Genomic DNA, 21,695 nt, shown 5'->3' on the forward strand with positions numbered 1-21,695 from the left:
GGTTCTGCAGCATCAACACTGCTTGGCTTAGAAAACCAGTGTTTGCTGCTGGCTTTGAACAACGCGCTCTCATTTGGGCTTTCTGTCCTACTTTTACTAAATGGTGCACATTCTCCAGTGGAGTTATGAAATAAAGGCAGCAGAGTGGCTGTTGGTGCTTGCTCTGGTTTTCTGTTACTCCAGACGACAGCGATGAGGACAGACCAGCATTTGCAGGAGAAAGATGAAGCAATTCAAAACACAGACTGCACAAGTATTGAACCACATTCAACAAACATTCTTCTTTTACCATGTTTCAGTTGTCCTGGAGATGGTGGGGCAATCTCCAACTTCTCTAGAGAAGTCAAAACGAAATGAGAAAGTTAGATACTTCATCACAAACTCAGCTTATAATAATTTACTAAATTACTAGCACGCAAAAAAGCAGTTATGTTATTTAACAGCTTTCAAATTTGAAGATAAATGTTTCACATCTACATTATTATTGTTTTACAAAAAATGTCATATTTAAAGCCAAAAAGTCTTAGAGAAATACTGCAAGATTACACTAATATAAGTAATTATGCAAAGTAACAGCATACATTAGAAGCAGCTCAACAGCCATCTTTAATTACTGAGAATTAGGAAAACACACTAAAATTAGACAAACCAGGACATCTAAAGAAAACTGTATTTAATTATTTGGGTTTAGACCTCTAGGCATGCAGCAGACAACCCTTCCTCCAGAGAGTCTGCAAAAGACCTCCTACCTCTGTTCTGACTGAAGGCATCTTTTAATAGCTACTGTAAGAATAAAAGAAAAATACTACAGTGACATTAGAGAGCACTGATCCCAGCAAAAGCAGAACAAGTCTGGCCATTTGGTGCATGTTTCATTTTGGCTGCAAACCATTAAGTGCTTGGAAGGACCAGGATGTCACTCCTGAACCTGAGAGAGCACTCTACAGGAAGCTAACACAGACTATTAGAGGTGATGCACAGAATGCAGCAGCAACAGGGCGAGGGAAAGAAAACCTACTTTTTTAGGCTTCTGTTGCATTTGTAGGCTTTTTGAAATGTGGCTGTTGAGCAAAAGACCCCATTTTTAAGCAGAAAACAAAGCTGCCCCGATATCTTCCAGTATTATGAACCTTGAGCTTTTGACAAGTTGTTTCCATACTTTTGATTAGGTACTTCTATAAACAAAGGTAAGAAATGGTGTAGCATGAGAGAAACCTACAACATGACCTCAAGTATGCAAATTTTACTTGGGGCAGCCAAGTACCTGAAGAGACAAAGCTGCAAACACAGGTTGTGAACCATTTGAGCATACGTCTGAACAGTGTAGACTAGAGGGAGTATTTGTGCACCCAAGTCACTCCATATTCAAACCTACTATAAAGGAGAAACTAAAATAGTACGATAAAATGCTGTAACATAAATGAACTTCCAGGAACCACTCTTACCTACCTCTGAATAAGGCATCTTTTCATAGTTTGCCCTATGATAACCAGTCAGTTTAGGTAATTCCCAAGTGAAGTATTGTGGGTACGAACACAAAGATAGAAGATTACTCAGTTTGTCCCAAAATATTACGAGCCTCTAGTGGATTTAACATCAGTCTTGTGGATTTAACTACAACGGATTCCTGAGCTTGATAGCACATGGCAGTCTACATAATTATTCTCCACTCAGTGCAGAGAGAAAGCTATTAAACAAAGCTAAAACCCAGTACGTAATTGATTCTAGGAACTTATTACCAAAAGGAGGGAATTGAGGGCAAGCATTTGGTAGGAAAAAAACCCAAAACTTTCACATCTATGAATAATGGAAAATTCAAATCATGTTAATTAAAAAACATAAACCTGCTTCTCCAGAACATAAGTAAAGAACTATCTTGGGATGGTTTTAGAAGAAGGGAGATTGGGGGTCACTACTTTGGGGCTCACTACTTTGGACTAGAGGAATGATGAGTTACTGAAAGGTAGGGGGAAACAGCAAAGGATCAAATATAAGCAAAAACTACTTCATCATTGACATAACCTTTTTCAGGAGGGTGGGATATCTGCTAAATAACCATTTCATGAAGCAGGGCACCTAAGGCACTTACTTCAATATTAAACAAAGGGTCACTAAGAACTACAGTGGCACTCTGCTCTGGAGACCACGCTGCTCTTGTCTGGCCATAGGAAATTCTTGCATAGGTGACAGCATCTTCCTGCCACATCCCTAAGAACTTTCTTTCATAAGAGAGTCTTGCCAAACTCATCTGGCAATCTGCCTGATGTACAGCTTCTATCATAGAAATAAAGATTAATCTAGGGAAAATATCTGGGATTACATGTACTAAGTAATGAGACAGAGATAGGAGAAGTGAGACAGACAAAGCTCAGATAACTGGTGCAGATCAAACCTGCTCATGCTCCAGAGAGGGAAGCTCCAATCCCAACACCCTCTCTGCCTCAGCCAAGCCTTTAGCCTGGAGAGACACCCAGTCCCAGCCCTGCACAAAGCAGAGCCAAATCAGATCAGGCTGCTCAGGACCCTGTCATACAGTACCTGCAGGACCAGCCTCAAGGAAAAACCTGTCTCCCATGGAGCACCAAAACAACCCTTTAAGCACAAAGACGACTTTACTGACAGATGAAGTACGCTCTGCCACTGCAAGGTACAGATCACTGCCTGATGGGGAAGGACCAGCTCAGCAAGACTTGCAGAGGTCGAGATTTAGTTTAAAGCTGGGATATTGGAAGGGGGAAAAAAGGAATGAAAGCTGAAAGACTTAAATAACCACTGTGGCATGAAAGCCAGTAACCTTTTTACAGAATGACTTCCAACACCACCTCTTTAAACCATAACATACTTTGAAAGATAGGAAGGCACCTGGGGAACACATCCCACAGAGACAAAAGAATTCCTTAAAGCAATCTTCTAAAACTCTGGATAACAAAATGTGTTTCAGAATCAGGTATTTATTCATAGGAAACTCTTCTGACTATTTGAATTTCCAAGGCTCAGCAAAAAAAAAAAAAAACACCCCATGAAAAAAAATCTTCAGAGTACAGCAAAGGAAACATGCCCTTCTCTTGTTTTACTGGAAGGAAAACAAGATCCGAACTGCAAAATCTCCTTTCAATAAATTAATTCAGTCACAATCCAACAGTTCCAAGAGTTTAAATGTCTGGGAAAAGAGGCAGTACTGGACTCCAGTACTGCATTTCATGACAGCCATTCACCAGCTCATCCTGTGCCACAGGCACCAGAATTCATCTTTATAGAATCACAGAATGGTTTGGGTTGGAAAGGACCTTAAAGTTCATCCAGTTCCAACCCCCTGCCATGGGCAGGGACACCTTCCACTAGAGCAGGTTGCTCAAAGCCTCATCCAATCTTACCGCAGAAGGAATAAAATGAAATGGCAGTGTAAAGAATACTGCTATTTTCTAACTGACATCCATTACCATAAATGAAGTTATAATCCAAGGTTCAAGTGCAACACGGGTCATGAGCCCTGAATTAGCAAGGGGGAGAGGGGGGCAGAGAAAAAAAATTAAGTGCCTCTTAAACCTGTACTTGATCTTTTTTGAATGTACACCTTTTTTTTTTTGCTAATATTTTTTTGCTAATATTATGCTAATAATTTACTTCTTTTTAATAGCCAGAGCCCAGGGGAGTACAGAACTGTCAACATGAGTTCACCATTACCCCCAGCTTGCCCCAAATCAAGCGAGTTAAATTAACTCTGTCAGTTGTAGCCAATTTAAACCAAGTACTTGAATTTAAAGATTATTCTCCTTAGCTGATAAAACCCCCAATGGACTAACGGGCAACAGGAGTGCATTTATTCAGACAGCTGGTAAAAAAACAAAGTAACCAAAACTCAGGAAGTTGTCATCACCAGTTTCTGAGTTATCCATTTTTTAAGACCTGGCATACAAAAGAATCTGCAAGCCTAAAGGCACATATTATGTTTTATTCAAATTGCAGCTAACATTCCCATTACATTTCATAGCTCAATCTTTTACTCTCATGAAGGGGCATGAAACTTGTAACAGTGGTAAGAGGTACTGTGGCCAGGGCTGCCTTAGGAAGACACACGCTACAGCTGAGTAGTAAGTCCAAGACAAAAATACGAGCAGTGTTTTATAAAGTTTTAAACAGTGACCCAAATCTTACGAGATTAATGAATTAACAAATGAATATCAAGAAGGAAGAGGAATCTGAAGGTTAGGATCTCATTTAGAAATTAGGAAGTTTTGCCTCAAATTCAAAAGCCTGCCCACATCATTTCAGTAAATCATTCAGATACACATCATGAAACGGCCAGGGCTTCACTTGCATACAACAAGAAATCAAAGCAACTGGTGTGTCTATTAAAAAGAGATACTCTGTAAGAGGATCCTTATCCCCAGAATTTTGGATTGAGACCTAGAAATGAGATGTGAGTTACACTGCTTCATTCAGTATCTACAGGTAGATCCTTAAGAGTAATTTCTGACCATGATGCACAAGTTCATTCATGGAATAAGCTCATATTCATCCCAACTGTCCTTTGTTCCTCCTTTGTTTTTCTCAATGTTTTAACAAACACTGCCAAAATCTCAGCACTTACAGCACAACGCACATTTGAAAAACCATGTCCATTGATCTTCAATTGCATTCCCTTAAGATTCTGATGGGAAAAAACAATCCACGGGTTGTCAGCAAAGAAAAAATTCTGCATCATTTGTTATAACTCCCAAATGGTTTCCTGTTACTACAGTAATTAAGGCATGAAAGGATGCTGACTTGTGCAGTGCTAAATATAAACTTGGCTGTTGGCCTGTTCAGTCACATGCACACGAGAAAGCTGAGCAAAGCACTAGTAAGAGATGAATAGACAGAGGACATAGTATCATAGAATGATCAGGATTGGAAAGGACCTTAAGATCATTCAGTTCCAATCCCCCTGCCATGGGCATGATAAAATAATTTCTCAGCTACAATTACGTCCGAACAAATATTCTGCATAAAATAAGTAGCACAATAAACATTTTTTTAATACTCTGTGTAACACTGTGAGAAATCACACAGTGATTGCACTTTCCATCTCCATCCCTGAACAACCCTGAAGTAGCATAAGAGTTTCTCATCTTGAAATTGAAAATTGAAACTACTGCTGTATCTACTGGACCAAGCGCTGAACAAGCATTGCAGGACTGCTGTTTGCTCCTTGGCATCATCCAAACAATTCCCTTGAGAACAAAACCTGGGAGTGATTTTGAGCGCATTTCATTCCTGCAAACCCCTCCAAGCAGGCAGGGGAGGTATGGGCCCCCCCGAGAGTTCCAGGGCTAAATGCCACTTATACTGGATGCAGCCAGCCTGCTTCCAAAGGAAATAAACAAACCTGTGATTGGCAATACAGCTACTCTGCATCACCTTATCTAGTGGTCAGTAGTTACTCTGCAGAATGCATGCTTTTAGCAACAGAAATGTACATTATATCTCACCACATGTAGGTTTAAATATCATAGGACTTCATTTCAAATTTATCTGCAGTGCTTACTGGATGTTCATTATCAAATATTATGAGTATATGATGCATTTATTCTATTATCCTTTCCAAAAACATGATGCACCATTCATATCCTTTTAAACATGTTTAACAAAACACAAAGACCCCAGGTGAAAACCCTGATGGGGAATCTAGGAGGAAATATAAAACACAAACAAGTATCCAGAGTCTCAAATCACTGCTTTCATCATTAACAGGATGGGTGTCCCCCCCCCCATCTAGTCCAATTCCCTATCAGTACTTTATAAACTTAAAGGTCAGCCTTTCATTTCCATTCAAGCAGGTTCACACCAAAATAGCATTTGCAGTAGTTTGCCTATCAAGGTCTCAAAACGCAGCTGAAAAGAATTAGAAATAAGATGCTTCACTCAAGATTCAAGGGGTTAATCAGCTAAAATGATGCCAATGCAGAAAAGACTTGCAGTTTGTAATAAAAACACAGGGTAAAGACAGAAACACAGCATTTGAGCTGGCTTCTTCAGTGAGAAATGGAAAATGTGAGAAAAACAGCCAAAGTGCTTGAATAAAAATGCCAGAAGCACAGTAACAATAATAGGAGAGAGAAGAGGAAAAATAACATGGTATTCTTATCTGTGCATTTCAGAAGCAAATGGTTATACACTATTTAACATAATAAAAAATAAGAAGGTACTTGAGTGCTGCCAAGAAATAAACTGGCTGCAGCAGCTCCCAGACTGGAGCAAGCCATCCACAGAGCCATAAGCCTGTGCCTCAACAAAGCAAATGCCCATAATTTCAAATGGAGGTTGGCTCTTCTTCCCCTCCTCATCCTGTCCTTGGGGACCACAATGAGTTCCCAGGAACTACAGGAGGGACACTTTCCAATGGCATTGCAACTCTCTATCTTCAGATGAATAAATCTTCCCCTAGGATTAACAACACCCTTTCCATCAGCTGTGGAAAAAGACTGGGTATGTACTTCAGACCAATATTAGAATGGAATTAGTCTCATCCAAATATACTCGTCTAACTGTGTTTCAGTAAGATGAGGTGTTGGCATTTCTCTGTCAGCACTGATTTTTCTCAGGCATCTCTGGGTCAAAGTAAGCATCTATCAATCACTTCACCCATTTGCACTTGAGCAGAGAAGCAGCTCAGCAACAGTAATGGAACTAGAAACAAGTAAAACCTTAGTATCTACGTATTATCAAGGTGTCAGATTAGGTTTTTGGCTGTCCTCCACAACAGGTTCATTCATGTAAGGGAATAAGCAAAGCAATTCTGTGGGAAGCCACAAAAGATTTGTTAACAAGAATTATCAGAGCTCTGTGCACAACCAAAGTGATCTGATCTAGAAGAAGTCTTTCATCGCCTTTAAATACAGCTGCGTTAGGCATCACTGATGCCTACGTATGAGTGCTCGTGAAATATCTAGGGAGTGCTATACACAATTATAATATCCTTTGTTTAATGATGTTCCCCCCAGGCCCTGTTTTCAAAAAGAAATCTAAGCAAGTGGAAAGAGATGAGTTAGTTTATTCTTAACCTTCCTCTCCCAGCTGCCCTTCTACCTGCCCAGAACCACACTGTTTCCACAGTGAGGGAGAGAAAAACGAGGGAGAAAAGGTAATTTGTGAAGAACAGGGAACAGCAGTCTTGAAAGCTCCAGGCACATGATCCTGTGCTTGCAGCCAGCAGCAGACCCTGCTGGAGCAGGATGAAGGTTACTAACAACAGCCTGTGCAGCTACTGGGGGAACCAGAACACTCCTTCCTCCCCTGCCCTAGCACACCTCTGAGTGTATTAGTAACATGGGGGCAGGTGCTTATGCCTCCTAGCAGATGTAGTGGACCAGGTCTACACTATGCTCACCGGCTTTTTTCATCACGCTTGCTCTTTATACTGTCATTCCCGGGTACAGAATGTGAGATTTTGCCTTTTGCAGGACCCAAGGGTCTTGTAATGATAAAAAGTGATCTGGCTAACATCAAAAGAGATGCTTACTGTAGGAGCAAATCCAAAACTGCCAACAGCAGTGCTTCCCACAGTCCCTGCTATCAGCAGCACCTGTACTCAGCCAGACAGCAACACCCTTTCCAATACCTGACATCACCTGCAGGCAGCTACAGCAGTGCAGTTACACCAGGAGAGCAACCCGTAAATTTGATGTGTTTGGTAGAATCTGGGTTTTTTCCCTTTAAAAGAACTAGACTATGGTTTTTACAGAAAGCCAAAGACCATTTGATATTAAATCACATACCAGTTAAGTAACAGCCTTTTCTTAAGCAGAAAGTTTCGTTCCCTGCCTGAAGACAACCTTGAAAGCAAGTAAGCAGAAATAAGCTTCTCTCTGAAATAACTTTAAATGCACATACAGTTTATTGCTTTCCATCTGTCTCGAAATTAAGACAGCTCCTCAGAGTGAGTGAGACAGAGAGAACACATAAGCTGAATGATGTTCAAACATCTATTTTTTTGCACAGGCACATTAAGTGTAATTACACTCCTAATTTTTCACTGCATTGGAGCAATAAAGAGAAACGTATGAGCTTCCCTGAAGTCCTTAAGAAACTATTCATACCCATCAGCAAAAGGAACCCCGTAAGAAACCACTGACAATGTAAGTTCTGTCCACACATTACACTCAGATAATTTGCATCTCTCTATATTAATGCTTAATGAGTACAGAACACAGCAGCCGTTAAGCTATTTTTAACTCTTAACCTACTGCTAGAGGAAGCACAGTAGATTCATCACGTGGGTTCCTTTCTTCTTCCCTTCCCCATGTAACTTGGCGTAGCTTCTGGCTGCATTCGTGAAACAAGTCAGATTTCAACGTCTGAGTCTGCATGGTCAAAGCCAAGCTGCAGTGTCAGCTATCTCTGGCAAACAGCTGAAGGAATCAATGTTGTATAACATAAAATGTGAAATCAGATAAAGCACACTTTACAGGGAACTTTACCTAAAAATGATTTCCTTTGGCTTTTATTTTATAAGAATATAGACTATATGCTGGGTTGATATACAGCTGCATTATTTCTCAATTTATTCTGCACATGAATTTTAAGCTCTCCTAAAAAACCTGTTCACGAAAATTATCTGAAATTACTAAGACTGATAATTTTGTAAATCAAGCCCTATAAGCAGAGAGAAGCACATGACAACAAAACTACCATGTTCTACTCTTCCTACAAGTGAATGGTTCCGACCAAGTTCACTTTTCATTCTTTCAACTAATTGTCTTTATTCTGCAAGACAAAGAAGGAAAATTCTTCTCCCAGACTGTGTTTCTGCAGCCTTTGAATGAGCACGAGCCTTAACTCAGGAGGTTTAACCAGCTCAGTGCATCTCTGCGGCTTCCAACTACAGCGCTAACACAGGCTCCAGCCCATGTCATACCACCGCCAGTCACAACTGTGCACACACTCCCTCTAAATCTGCTTCCGGACCTCTGCCCCATGAAGCACTACAAATCTGGTCTGCTTATTTAAGTCCTGTGTTTCTTAATCCTCCCAGAAAACTACCCAATGGCAGTTCATGAAAGCCAGGGTTCCACCACTTAGCACAGTCTTTGTTTTTCAACTCTGAACATTTCCCCTTTCCCACTGCCAGTTGTTTTTACCTGTTCTTCCCTCCCAATTTCCCCGTGAGCACGCAGCAGGCTCCTGTGAGTGCTGAAATCACAGCCTCCACCTCCAGTTCTGCCAAGCAGCTTGAGAATTAGTAAATTACAGACACAAACCCACAGCTAAATCCAAGGTTTTCTGCACACAGAAGCCTGTCTCATTTTCTACATGGGGGAATACGGACTCTACACCCTTCCCCTTGGCAGCAAAAGTATGTAGTGGCACTCCTGCAGTGCCTACATTGGTGACATACCTGTAACATTAGTATTTACTGCAGACCTTAATGAAATCTGCACTCCTACATTTTTTGCCATGCTGCATGATCTCAGTGTGACTCCAGCATCCTTCCCTTCCCTCATTCTCATCTGCTAGTCCAAAATCGGATCAATGTTTACACGTCCTCTTCTCCAGCAGCAAGGAAGGGGGAATATTGAGGCTGAGGATGCTTTCCACAGTGCTGAAGCAAAGTACTATGTGATTCAGGGGGCAGCCATTGATCCCAGGAGGAATAATCCTGGACAGAGAGCCAGAGAAAGGGAGGAGAGAGCTCTCCACCTAGTCACACAGGATGAATTTTGACATCAAAAATGCTCCCAAATATAGAATCACAGAATGGTTTGGGTTAGAAAGGACCTTAAAGATCATGTAGTTCCAACCCCCCTGCCACAGGCAGAGACACCTTCCACTAGAGCAGATATAACTGCATGTACTTGACAATGCTAGAAAAAGTAACCTGGGAGACTTGCTGCTTACTGGTGTAAGTCACTGTATGTGCTGTTAGTGGCACAAATCCCAGAACAGACTCCCACCTGAGGTACAAGAACCCTCAGGGCACTTCCCGTGAGACAGCAGGGAAGACAGAACATTAGGTCAAACACAAAACTTCACCCTGAAGTGAGCGAAAGTCATGTTGCTGCTGCAAGGGGTGATTCTATACTTTTCCTCCCATTCCTAAATTCCCTCCTCATCTGTTTGGGACTCTTCCGTTATTCCGGCACTTGTGCTCACCCAGGTGTTCAGCCAGGCCCAGGGAAGAACTGAAGTGCTTGTACAGAAAGTGGAAAACGGGGCTCTCACACCAAGAGGTTTTAGGGATGGGTGAAGAATAGGACACTCCCTTTGCAACAACATGAGTGAAACCAACAGCAAATCCACACCCATATTACATCAGCTCATCCACAGCTCATCTGTGCATGCTCATACCCACAGCAGGGAAGCCATCTGAGTAATTATTCTTCCCTGGCCATGGAAGGAAAAGTGAGCTTTGTGTTTAACTGAGGTTTTAACACAAAGCCATAAATTACAGTAAAACTCAGCCACATTACTGCAAAAACTGATACAAGCATGGAAATGAGGCTGATACAATAGGTTCCTAGCATCCAACCAGAGAAGCAAACCAAACAGTGAAAGCATTACAAAACCTAAGGCTTTTTTTCCTGGCTGACAAACCAGATTCAATAAATGAGTAAACCCCAACCCGTACATATTTCACACTGGAACCAGTCAGAAGCACAAATGCACCTTTGTCATGTTCCTTCTGTTCAGAGAGAGGCACACAGAATCAAAAGGAGTCTGTCTGATATTTTCAAGACAAAAAGGTCACCAGGCTGATTATTTATAGCAGCACTGCCACTTTTACAGCTACTTATTTATTTACTTCGCTGTATGAAATAATATAAATAGGCAACAGGAAAACTGGGAAGAGGTTCAAGCATCTTTCATCTCTTCTCTCTGGTAAAAATCTGTATTAAGCAAGATGGCTGTGGATCCAGCTGGCAATTCTTACATCTCCTCATCCTGAACAAACCAGTTCATTTTACGTTTGTAACATCACATCTTTACTTGTGCTTTGTAAAAATCAGCCCATTGCCAGGACTAATGAAGCAAAGAAACAGCTGGGTTGAAAGGCTATTTGCAATCTGAAAATACAAGCTGATGGTATTTAAAAGATACCATCTTTCGGTATCTTTGGATAAAGAAATCTGTTTCATGTACATTTCTCTCCAGTGTTCCACGAATCCCAAGAAAGCAAAGGAAATACAATTTCTTCCCATTCAGACTGCTGTGAAAGATGGGATAACATCCCAATGGAGACAGGTGATTCATAGATGTTATAGTGAGCTGGCCAGCAGGAAGAGATGGATCACTGCAGAGTCCAAAGCTATTGAGCAAAAAATTGAAAGTCACAAGAAAAAAGTTACTTTAACAGTCCTGGAACTAGAAACTGATGATGCCTAGAAGTGAAATGCAGCAGGTCAAAATGCAACAATTGCCTGCTGGTTCACAGTAAGCTTTCTGACCTGGAGAAAACACTAGAGCTTCGTGGCAATACAACTTTCTACACATCAACACACCCCAAAGCAGACCTCTCTCTGTCTGCGGCATGGACAAGAATCTCCTATCATATCCCAAACCCTAACCCTACCTGAAGCCTTTTTCTCTCAAACGTTTCCATTCTTTTTGACATGAAAAACATTTTCCAAGGCTTCATCATTCCCCCAGGTCATGCAGGAGCCTTTCACCAGGATCACTGCTGAACTGCGGCAAGTGAAGGCAACAGAAGGCAAGTTTTTATTCTGGAAGTGCTTATCTGACATAGTAAAAGCTATGTAGCATTTAGCAAGCATGATAAGGAAAGGTTTTATCCCTTTTACCCTAAAGGGTACAAGCAGTAGGGAAGCATAAAACAACCCACTGCTCTGTATGTGTGCTTTAAGGCAATAGGAGAGTTGATACAGAATATACCCTATCTCCAAGCACATAATACTGCAGTCTTGAATATGTTCCTATTTACTCTTTTTACTATGTAGAGAGGAGCATACAGGTTAAAATAATGACCTGTTGGAATTTACTAAAAGCTGAAGCATCTCAGTTTGTCAAAAATAAACTTTAAAACCCCCTCATCCACAAGAAATACTTCAAAAAGCAACAGATATGATGAGCTCATCACATACAAGTGGAAACTGGCAAATGCTGCAGAAAAAGACATATAGCAAGCATCAGTATGTATTACAGCTGCTAGGGGGTATATTTTATTATTAATTAATATACAAATATCTAAGAACCCGAAGTAAATGATCACTCGGGAAAACACCTGATTTTATAGCCCATAATTTTGCATGGAATATGCACTTTGCTGAGTTAAAAATGGTATTTTGTGGGTTTTGCCTTACCACACACTCCCAATGTTTCAGAGGAAGCAAGGGTTTTGTTTCAGGCAAGGGTCAGTCACATCCCAAAAAAGCCAAGGGGCTTTACCGATGTCAAAGGAAGATCTCACAAACAGCAACAAAACAGAAACAAGGATGTATGCTTTCAGGTTTCTGAAATAACGCTGTGCTAATTTAAGGGGAAAGAAACAGGAAAGGGAGCACAAGACGGCTCACACACAGGTTCAGCTTTGCCCAGTACGAGCCACTTCTTGTAGAAACAATAAACACCACCAGAGAGATCCAAGGCAGCTTCCTTAAGCCCTGTTTGTATGATCTGCTTATCTCAGTTTTCCATTTATTTTTCTTTTTAGAGAAGATTTTCTCCCAGAGATACCATGGCTCTGTAGTTCTGTATTTGGATTAAATAATAAATAGGGCTGACTAAAGCTATGAGTTTTCAGTTGAATGAGTAATCTTTCTTAAAGAAACAGGTAGACTTCTCATTTCTAATACACACTGAAACAGTGCCTCTGTCTTCACAGAATAAACATGATCCATTGCATTCACGCCTATTCCAGGGAGATCCAAGTGTTTCAAATACATCAATGTGAAAGGTTTCAGTTACATTGTAAGTACAAGTTGCATTTCAAGTGATCTTTCCTAAAAAGACCTAAATCTAAAGCACCCCTTACACCTCAGAAGAGGCAATTAACAGCAGATTTTCCTATACATATGAAATGTGTTATTTGACACAAGACAAACGCAGTTGAAGAGCAAAGGCTCAAAGTTTAGATTCTCTTATTTTTTAAATCATGATTTAAAAGCTCTTCGTGCATGACACCATTTTGTACACATCACATGCTTAAACCACATGCAAAAGCTGAACACCAAATTTTAACTGGAGCTATCTTCTACTTTACCTTTTCTAAAGCATTAATTCTGGGGAAGGGCAGAGGCAACAAACTAAATAATGATGTTTTATAACAGTAATATTTCTGCATTATGTTTGGACCACGTAATATAATGTACAGCACTTTCCTAGGAAAAGGCATAAGGTAGATGACACTGAGCTTCTTCCAAGCTGTTCCACAGTCTGAAGTCTCTGGCTCAATATTATCTAGAAACTGTGGTATAGCTCAATTTCCACAAAACTTGGACTTGAAACACATCTTTAGCCACAGTAAGACTAAGTACGATGGGGATCACTAAAATTCTTGAGACCAAAAGCTTTATATTACTGTAAATAAACAAAACCTTTTTACTTCTTGCAGCAATACATGCCAACTGCATCAAACCAAGCAAGCAAGAGTCTGTCAAACCAGCAGCCCACTGGACTTATGCAATGCCACGTCTTAGCAAACACACTTTATTTTTACTGTACCAAGAGTACTGGTCGTCTCTGGTGATACTACCTCCTTCGCTGGCTTCTCAAGTGGTATCAGTGGTTTAGGATATCTGGATGCTACAACGAGTTTATAAAGCAAGACAGCAATAAGTCATTATTTAGAATCTTCTGATCAATACTGGAGTATCTGTCAGTACAGAAAGAGCCTTTATAGGTCTAGATCTTACAGTGATTGCATTTGAATATTTGCAGGCTCTCCTCTGCAAAAACATACAGTGAAGTTTCCGAATTTAAGCAAAGAATTCAGACTCGAACCTGCTTTAAGTTACACAAACAAGTCAGATTTCAGAATATGGAAGAAAACCAAACTAAAATGGCAAAACCAACGTGCATTTCAGAAAAAAGCACCTTGCTGAATGTAGCTCAAAAGTAGACAGCTGCAGCGACACTTGACATTTTCCGACAATAGCTTCAGGATAGTTTTACCATTACTACCAAGCACCAATTTTCTTCATTATGACATTAAACCTCAGCCCCTGATTCACAGAGTGCTTTGGAAGAGACCTTCAAAGCTCATCTAGGTCTAATCTCCCTTCCATGGCCTGGGACACCCTCCACCAGATCAGGTTGCTCAAAGCCCCGTCACAACCTGGCCTTGAACGCTTCCAGGGATGGGGCAGCCACAACTTTTCTGAGCAACCTGTGCCAGTGTCTCACCAACCTCATAAGCAAAGAGCTTCTTACTAGTATCTAATCTAAATCTTCCCTCTTTCCATTTAAAACCATCCTCCCTAATGCTGCATGCCCTTGTAAAGTCCCTCTTCAGATTTCTTGCAGGCCCCCTTTAAGCACTGGAAGTTGCTCTAAGGTCTTCCCAGAGCTTTCTCCTCTCCAAGCTGAACAAGCCCATCTCCCTCAGCCTCTTTTCATAGGAGAGCTGCTCCAGCCCTCTGATATCTTTGTGGCCTCCTCTGGAATCCCTCCAGTAAGTCCATGCTCCTCTTGTGTCTGAGGTCCCAGAGCTGGATGCAGTACTCCAGGTAGGGCCTCACAAGAGCAGAGCAAAAGGCAGGATCACCTCCCTTGACCTTCTGCTCATGCTCCTTTTGATGCAGCCCAGGATATGGCTGGTTTCTGGGCTACAAGTGCACACTGTCAGGTCAGGCTGAGCTTCTTGTCAGGCAACACCCCAAGTCCTTCTCCTCAGGGCTGCTCTCAATCCAGTCTCCCCCAGCCTGTGTTTCTGCTTGGGATTGCCCCGACCCAGGTGTAGGATACTGTACTTGGCCTTGTTGAAATAGAATCATAGAATCATATAACAGTTAGGGTTGGAAAGGACCTTAAGATCATCAAGTTCCAACCCCCCTGCCATGGGCAGGGATACCTCGCACTAAACCATGTCACCCAAGGCCTCGTCCAACCTGGCCTTGAACACTGCCAGGGATGGAGCATTCACAACTTCCTGGGCAACCTATTCCAGTGCCTCACCACCCCAACAGGAAAGAATTTCCTCCTTATATCCAACCTAAACTTCCCCTGTTTAGGTTTTAACCCGTTACCCCTTGTCCTACCACTACAGTCCCTAATGAAGAGTCCCTCCCCAGCATCCCTATAGGCCCCCTTCAGATACTGGAAGGCTGCTATGAGGTCTCCACGCAGCCTTCTCTTCTCCAGGCTGAACAGCACCAACTTTCTCAGCCGATCTTCATATGGGAGGTGCTCCAGTCCCCTGATCATCCTTGTGGCCCTCCTCTGGACTTGTTCCAACAGTTCCATGTTATTTTTATGTTGAGGACACCAGAACTGCACACAATACTCCAAGTGAGGTCTCACCAGAGTAGAGCAGAGGGGCAGGATCACCTCCTTCGACCTGCTGGTCACGCTCCTTTTGATGCAGCCCCAGCCCACCTCTCCAGCCCATGAAGGTCCCTCTGGATGGCATCCCTTCCCTCCAGTGTGCTGTTGGCAAACTCACTGAGGGTGTACTCAATCCCCCTTCTAATGCTTAATATGCTAATAATACTTAATATGCACAAGGTACTATCTGTTAGCATGAACAGCATAAACCTTACAAACAGAGCTTAAAGCAGAAAAAGGGAATTACCAAATTTATTCAAAGTTAAAATCTGATGAAAACTTTTCCATACAGTTAACATTTCCATGAGGTACTTTGTGTATCAAGATGACAACATGACGAAATACTCAACAACCCATAGCTACCTAGATTTGCATTTTACTGTTACTTAAAAAAGGAAGCCCAAATGAATCACACGCATCCAGTTGAGATAAAGCTTTAATAGGAAGGAGACACGAGCATCTGACTAATGTGACATGGTAACTGCTGGAATGAACAACGGAAATAAACTTTTTTACTGCCCAAGAGTACAAGTCGCAGGCAAGGTCCTGTTCATTCATGTTCTGCTTTGGAGTTTTGGGATGTGGTTGTGCTTGCTTTGGTTGGTTTGTCTGCTGGGATTTCACTTTTGAAAGGTTTCTTGGGGGATACTGGGGTCCCTTGATAGGGCTTCAGAAGTATTAAACCTCTTAACTACGGCACCCTCATGCAGTGTCCAGACCTTCCCAAGCACTCTGCCTCTCCTGATAACAGGCATCCACTTTTTGAGACAGGATGCAATTTCATAGTAAGGTAGGACTTTTACCCCAGTCTAGGGAGAAAAAGGAGGTAGAACTCCCATCTCTACCTGCTCTACATCAGAGCAGCTGCAGGGTTCACTTGATCAAACAGCCTTATCCCTGTTCACAACACCCAGGTAACCAGGGTGAGCTGCCAGCTGTGGGAACACAGCTTCCCCCTGCCAGGCTCCATCCCAGCTCCCTGGAAGGCACAGATGGCAGAGAGCCCTGCTCTTAAGCACTGAGGCCTGCAGAAGCCACAGCAGCTTTATGCATTGAGCATTCCAGAGACAGAAGCACATGACAGCTAAGTGGCCAAATACAGTTTATGATTTCTCCCTCTCTTCACTCAGGCTGAAGAAAAATAATGTCAGAGCCACTAGAAAAAAGATTTTTCTCACACATACCCCAGCAAAAGGGCATCAACTGCAAGTCAATAGCTGGGATTTAACGTTACCATTAACTGACATTTAGGGTGAGAATCTTTTATAATTCTTTATCCTGTGTAATAAAATACTTTCCAATTGGTGGTCATCTGTGTAACGCAAACAGAACAGTTCCATCTGCAGGTGTTAAAGTAATCATCAGTCTGTGTAGCACCCTTCCTTCTACATCATTTTGCTGTTATATGAGAGCTCCATGATGGGGGGGGGGAGGAGGAACATAAATTAAAACATACAGAATTAAAGTTTCAGAAGCAAAAGGAGAAGTAGCACGTTTCCGTGCGAAACATGATCTTCCTTTGACCACTGAGTATTTCTGACTCTGCAGCAGTTGTGGTGTATGCTGTGAAGAACAAACACAAAGGGACTGCACTCAGGCAGGCTGGCAAGAGTTTCCCATCTTACCAGTTTGACAGGGCACTTCAAACTTGTGAATTGCACACTGGCCAGCAGTCAGCCAGAAGGCCTTCTCCTACAACAGCAATCAAATGCTTCAGTTAAAAACAATTTCCTGACCTAGGTCACAGCAAGGTAGAGGTGGACGACTGTTCTCCATGTACAGTTCAGTTCATCTGCATACACTGGGCCTGCAGAGGACAGAGGGAGGGAGAACTGACCCTACCAGGTGCCACCATACCTGTCAAAGCACACCAGCAAGGCTGCTCCCTCTCCTCTCAGCTCAGCAGGCTGGGCGGTTCTCGCAAGAAACCTCACACTTGCACTGTGAAATCACACTTCCAACAAGACAAGTACTTCCGGAAGGATCAAATCATGCTTTGTGTGTTACCACAGATTAAGTTCTTACAAAAGGAGGTACTAGAATTTGAGTGGTTCTAAACCACTATGGCACATTATCTGGTTTGCTCCAAAATGTGTCTGCAACAAAAGGAACCCTTTTCATAGGAGATCTTGTTCGGAGCATCTAAAAACCCCAGTGAAATCCATTTGTCTTTGATGACATTTGGAGTCTTCTGTATTAACTTCTTAAAGCTGTGGAAGTAGAGGCACCTAGGCTCAAACACTCCCTAAACTACTCCAGTAAACCAGTGAGTTCATAAACTAAACACCAGTTCACAGACCAGGGATGTTTCTTCAGACACCAAAGTAAGATTTCACCTAACAACGGCTAAAAGCTTGTGAATTCCCACAGAGAAATCTTGCCCCAGCCACCAACTGTACTGAATGCCTTGTTTTGATGCCCTTTACCCACACACTATTTTGTTTAAGAACAAAGATTCAGTAACCTGAAATTACAACCATTTTTCTATCAGAACACACCAGTTTGGTCAGATTCTTTCCTAAACCATGACGAACCCGTGCCTTCAAAAGAAGCTAGCTAGAAACTACGTTTTCCAAGACCTGTGAATTAAACCAACAAAACTAGCTGTTGACACTGCATTGCTACTGGGTTTTGCATGTTTGCTGGTTAATACACAACCTTAACAGGCAGAGAAACAATTTCCAAGAAACTGTGTTCAATGTTCATTATATATTAAAATATATGTTTATATATTATATAGACACAAAGTTATATATTGTATATACATATTATGTATATGTACACAAAGATGAGAAAACAAGAATTGCTTTTCCATCTTTGCAACAAAACACAGGGAAATAGGAATTGTTTTCCCACCTTTGCAACAAAGGAAAATAACAGATCCTCTCACTGTCAAGACCCGAGATTTCTTAGAGACCCTAGACAACCATCGTGTTAGTATTATTAATGGGGAATGGTTACAAGTAGGCTCAAGAATATTTTAACCCAGCACAGATAAGAACAACAGTACCCTCAGAAGAAATAAAGATGCAGCAGATATGCTAAGCAGCATTTCTTACCTAAGCAAGGTCAAACCCTTTAGTATTTTTCCCCCTTGGTACTGGGCTTGCTGCACTACTTAAAAGTGCTTTCATGAATCATTTCATATCATTTGCTGAAAACTAAAGGTAGGAAACCTGAATACAAGCCCCTTAAGAAAGAAGTTACATCTTCTTTCTAATACCACTCTCTTATAATGGAAAATTGCTTTAGAAGGTCAGAGGCATTAAATCATTATATCCATTGCCAGCAAGATTTTTTACACTTTCATTTTCTCCATGCAATAAACAAGCAACAGGAAGGAGGATTTGACTGCCTGCTGCCAACAAAACTAAGCTTTGATTAAGGCTTCCACAAGCAGGGAAGCAGAACTATTACAACAAATTGGCCTACTTGCTACTTCAGTGCTCCTGTAACTATGAGAAAGAAACATACAAACTATTTGCATTCAAGTCCACGTGTCTCATTCTCTACCTGTGTGGCTGACATGCTTAGAAGAAACACACACTGAAACTGAAAAACTTTGTTTCAAACCTCTTCCTGGGAAAAGGTGAGATGTTACTCACCCTTCCCAGATTGGAAAGGGGTAAAAAATAAAGAAAAAAAAAAACATTAATGAAGGAAGAAAAGTAAATCCAGGTGAGGAACTCTGTGATGTTTTGACTATATTTTAAGATACAGTTTATAGCCTTAATCAGTGTAGTTCTCAAAGCATCATCCGAGAACAACTGCATCAAGATTCAGTTTCACAGCCTTTCCCCCAGCTTCTAGCAAAGCCCATCTATTAATTACAAGTCAAGCTCCCAGCTTCAGAGCCATCCTTTTATCACAAGCTCACAGATCGGGCTCTGTCTTCTGACTGATGCGCTAAAACAAACAGAAGAATCTCAGTGTTTATTAATAACCTAAACTGTTGAAACCGACTGCTGGTGCTCAGCATCGGGAAGCTCTAGGAGCCCAGACATAAACATCCAGGTAAGATAGGTGACAAAGCGATTGCAGGAAGACATTCACAAACCTCTCCCCACCTACAACTACAGCACAAACAGATGGGTTAAGTTTCAAAACAGCTTCAGAGACTCACCTAACTTACAGGTCAGCAGCTATGACTCACCCACCTGAGGACTGTCCTTCAGCGTAGCAGCCGCAGCAAAGGATGGGTTTCCCTGTAGCCTCTGCCATTAGCGGAGGCCACATATAGTGTGTCCTGTCATATTTTGCGCTAGGGCGATTAGTTGATGGCACTGCATCCTTCTCGTGGTAGGCCTGGGAATGGGCTGAGGAACAGGCCCCATTTGGTTCTTGATGTGCCCAGGTCTCCCCATATTGCTGACAGCTTCCCCTAGCTGATATGGGGTCTGTTAGGGCACAGAAGAGGTAGTGAAGGAAGAAGGTCAAAACTTAACCCAATAAGGACTGTTTAAGAAGGGTTTGGACTAAGACCTCTCTTTCCATATAGAAGTATGAAAAGATCACAGGCACAAAGCAAGCTTAAGTACAGTTGCAAAACTGCACAGGTATTTAATGATTGGAGAGGCTGATTTTCCAGACTCAAACAGGACACAGGAATTTACTCAGGAGGTAGACAAGTGAATCTAAAGGTTGCATTTGGATCATTCATTGGAAATCAGCATCAAAGTAACTAGCAACCTTATCTAAAGAATCAGCTCCTGAAAGCTACAGCATGCTGCCACTGAATGAAAAGATCAAGAGAAACCAAACATCTCTAAAACCATTTTATCTTGATTGAACTCATCAGTTTAAATACCAAAAGTGACACTAGTAGATTGCAGAAAGTACCTGGAAAGCAGGGCACAAATAATTCTCAGCCCCCATCTGCTACTCACAACCTGTATACGTAGGCAGATCATTCCTACACAGTCACCGTGTCAACAGTAGGAAAAAGCAAACATAAAATATAATCTAACCATAATAAAGCATGTTAAGTACATAACATCAACATCTAACCCAGGAATCGTATCATCTCTTTCCACTGCAACCCTTCTCTCCCCTTTATCTTCTTCTGGTACTCCTTGGTGTTGGGAGTGACAACACACATCCGACACTCCTCAAGAGCCTGGCTCTATTTTCACTGCCTTTCTTCATGTAAAATCTGATCTGCCATTATCGGTCTCCTACAGAGAACAGCTACGGGCAATCCATCCCCACTAGGGAATTCTGGCATTACCATTCCCTTCCCCCCGCGCCAGAGCAGCTCACACATGTGCACGAAGAGGATTCAGTACTAAGGTGTGTGCATCTAATGAAAGCAGAGCATCTATTTTGCCAGCACTGAATGATTTCTGTGCTGCATTTCCTCTCTTGTTTGCGTGATTTTAGTTCTTCAAAGTATTAGGGAACATACACAAGGTACGTGCTATCGTTTTAGAATTATTGTTTTCCCCTCTATTTTTTATTCAGACTTACTAGAAGCCCTTCTTGGTTATGATTTTCCTTTCTCCACAACACATGAAGAAACAGCATTTCCTAAGAGTTAAAAGCTGACAACTTTTACCACGCTGCAGTCTGGGAAAACAAAACAACATGAACAGAGCTAGCTAAAGCAAAAGGTGAGTTTCCAAAAAATCTTATCAAGCTACTACATGGGCAAATGAAGACTCTCACTCCAAGGACTGAGGTCTGATGCATTACACCACTGTGCAGCCCTCAACTGAGGCTTTGTTGAAACCATCTCTCCAGTGAGATTAATGCTCACAGTTTCGGGCACAAGTGAATTACAATTTCCACTAGTTGAATAATTTTGCCCTTTACTAAGATCTCATGCAGTAAGGTCTCTAAACTCAAACTAATGCTTTTGTTACTCTGCCTTCTAAATCCTCAGTCCTCAGAAAGTCACCGTATTACATAGACTTTCGTATGATAGCTGACAGCAACTGAGCAACAACATACTAAATAGGACCATCTGCTGAATTATCTCTGTATCAACATTGAGACATTACACTAAATGCATTTTAAAGTCTCATTTTGATCTCCACCACAATCCTCCAGACACACAGGAGCACTGCGAGCAGCCCGGGTTCACTCAAACAGCAACTGCCAAGACTGAAACTCTCTCAAAAACCTCATGGCAAGAATCCCTCAGAAGCTGAGGAGGATTTACTTAGGAAGAGTATTAGTTGTTAGTACTCAACAGTTAGTGTCAACCTACAGCTCAAAGC

General features: G+C 41.7%; 1 protein-coding gene across 1 annotated transcript in view; it reads right to left on the bottom strand.

Annotated features, from left to right (window-relative positions):
• The window catches only part of TMEM65 (transmembrane protein 65), a 34,760-nt gene that overhangs the window by 11,427 nt on the left and 1,638 nt on the right, over positions 1 to 21,695 (bottom strand). The window contains exons 2-3 of the mRNA XM_061373505.1: positions 19,635 to 19,874; positions 290 to 334 (exon numbers count right to left, since the gene is read on the bottom strand). Of these exons, the coding sequence (XP_061229489.1) occupies positions 290 to 334; positions 19,635 to 19,874 (285 nt within the window). The remainder of the gene's footprint in view (positions 1 to 289; positions 335 to 19,634; positions 19,875 to 21,695) is intronic.

This window comes from Neopsephotus bourkii, unplaced genomic scaffold, assembly GCF_033783945.1.
Source record: "Neopsephotus bourkii isolate Nb327-2 ecotype Australia unplaced genomic scaffold, CSIRO-AGI_Nbou_v1 NB_1630, whole genome shotgun sequence".
Lineage (NCBI taxonomy): Eukaryota > Metazoa > Chordata > Aves > Psittaciformes > Psittacidae > Neopsephotus > Neopsephotus bourkii.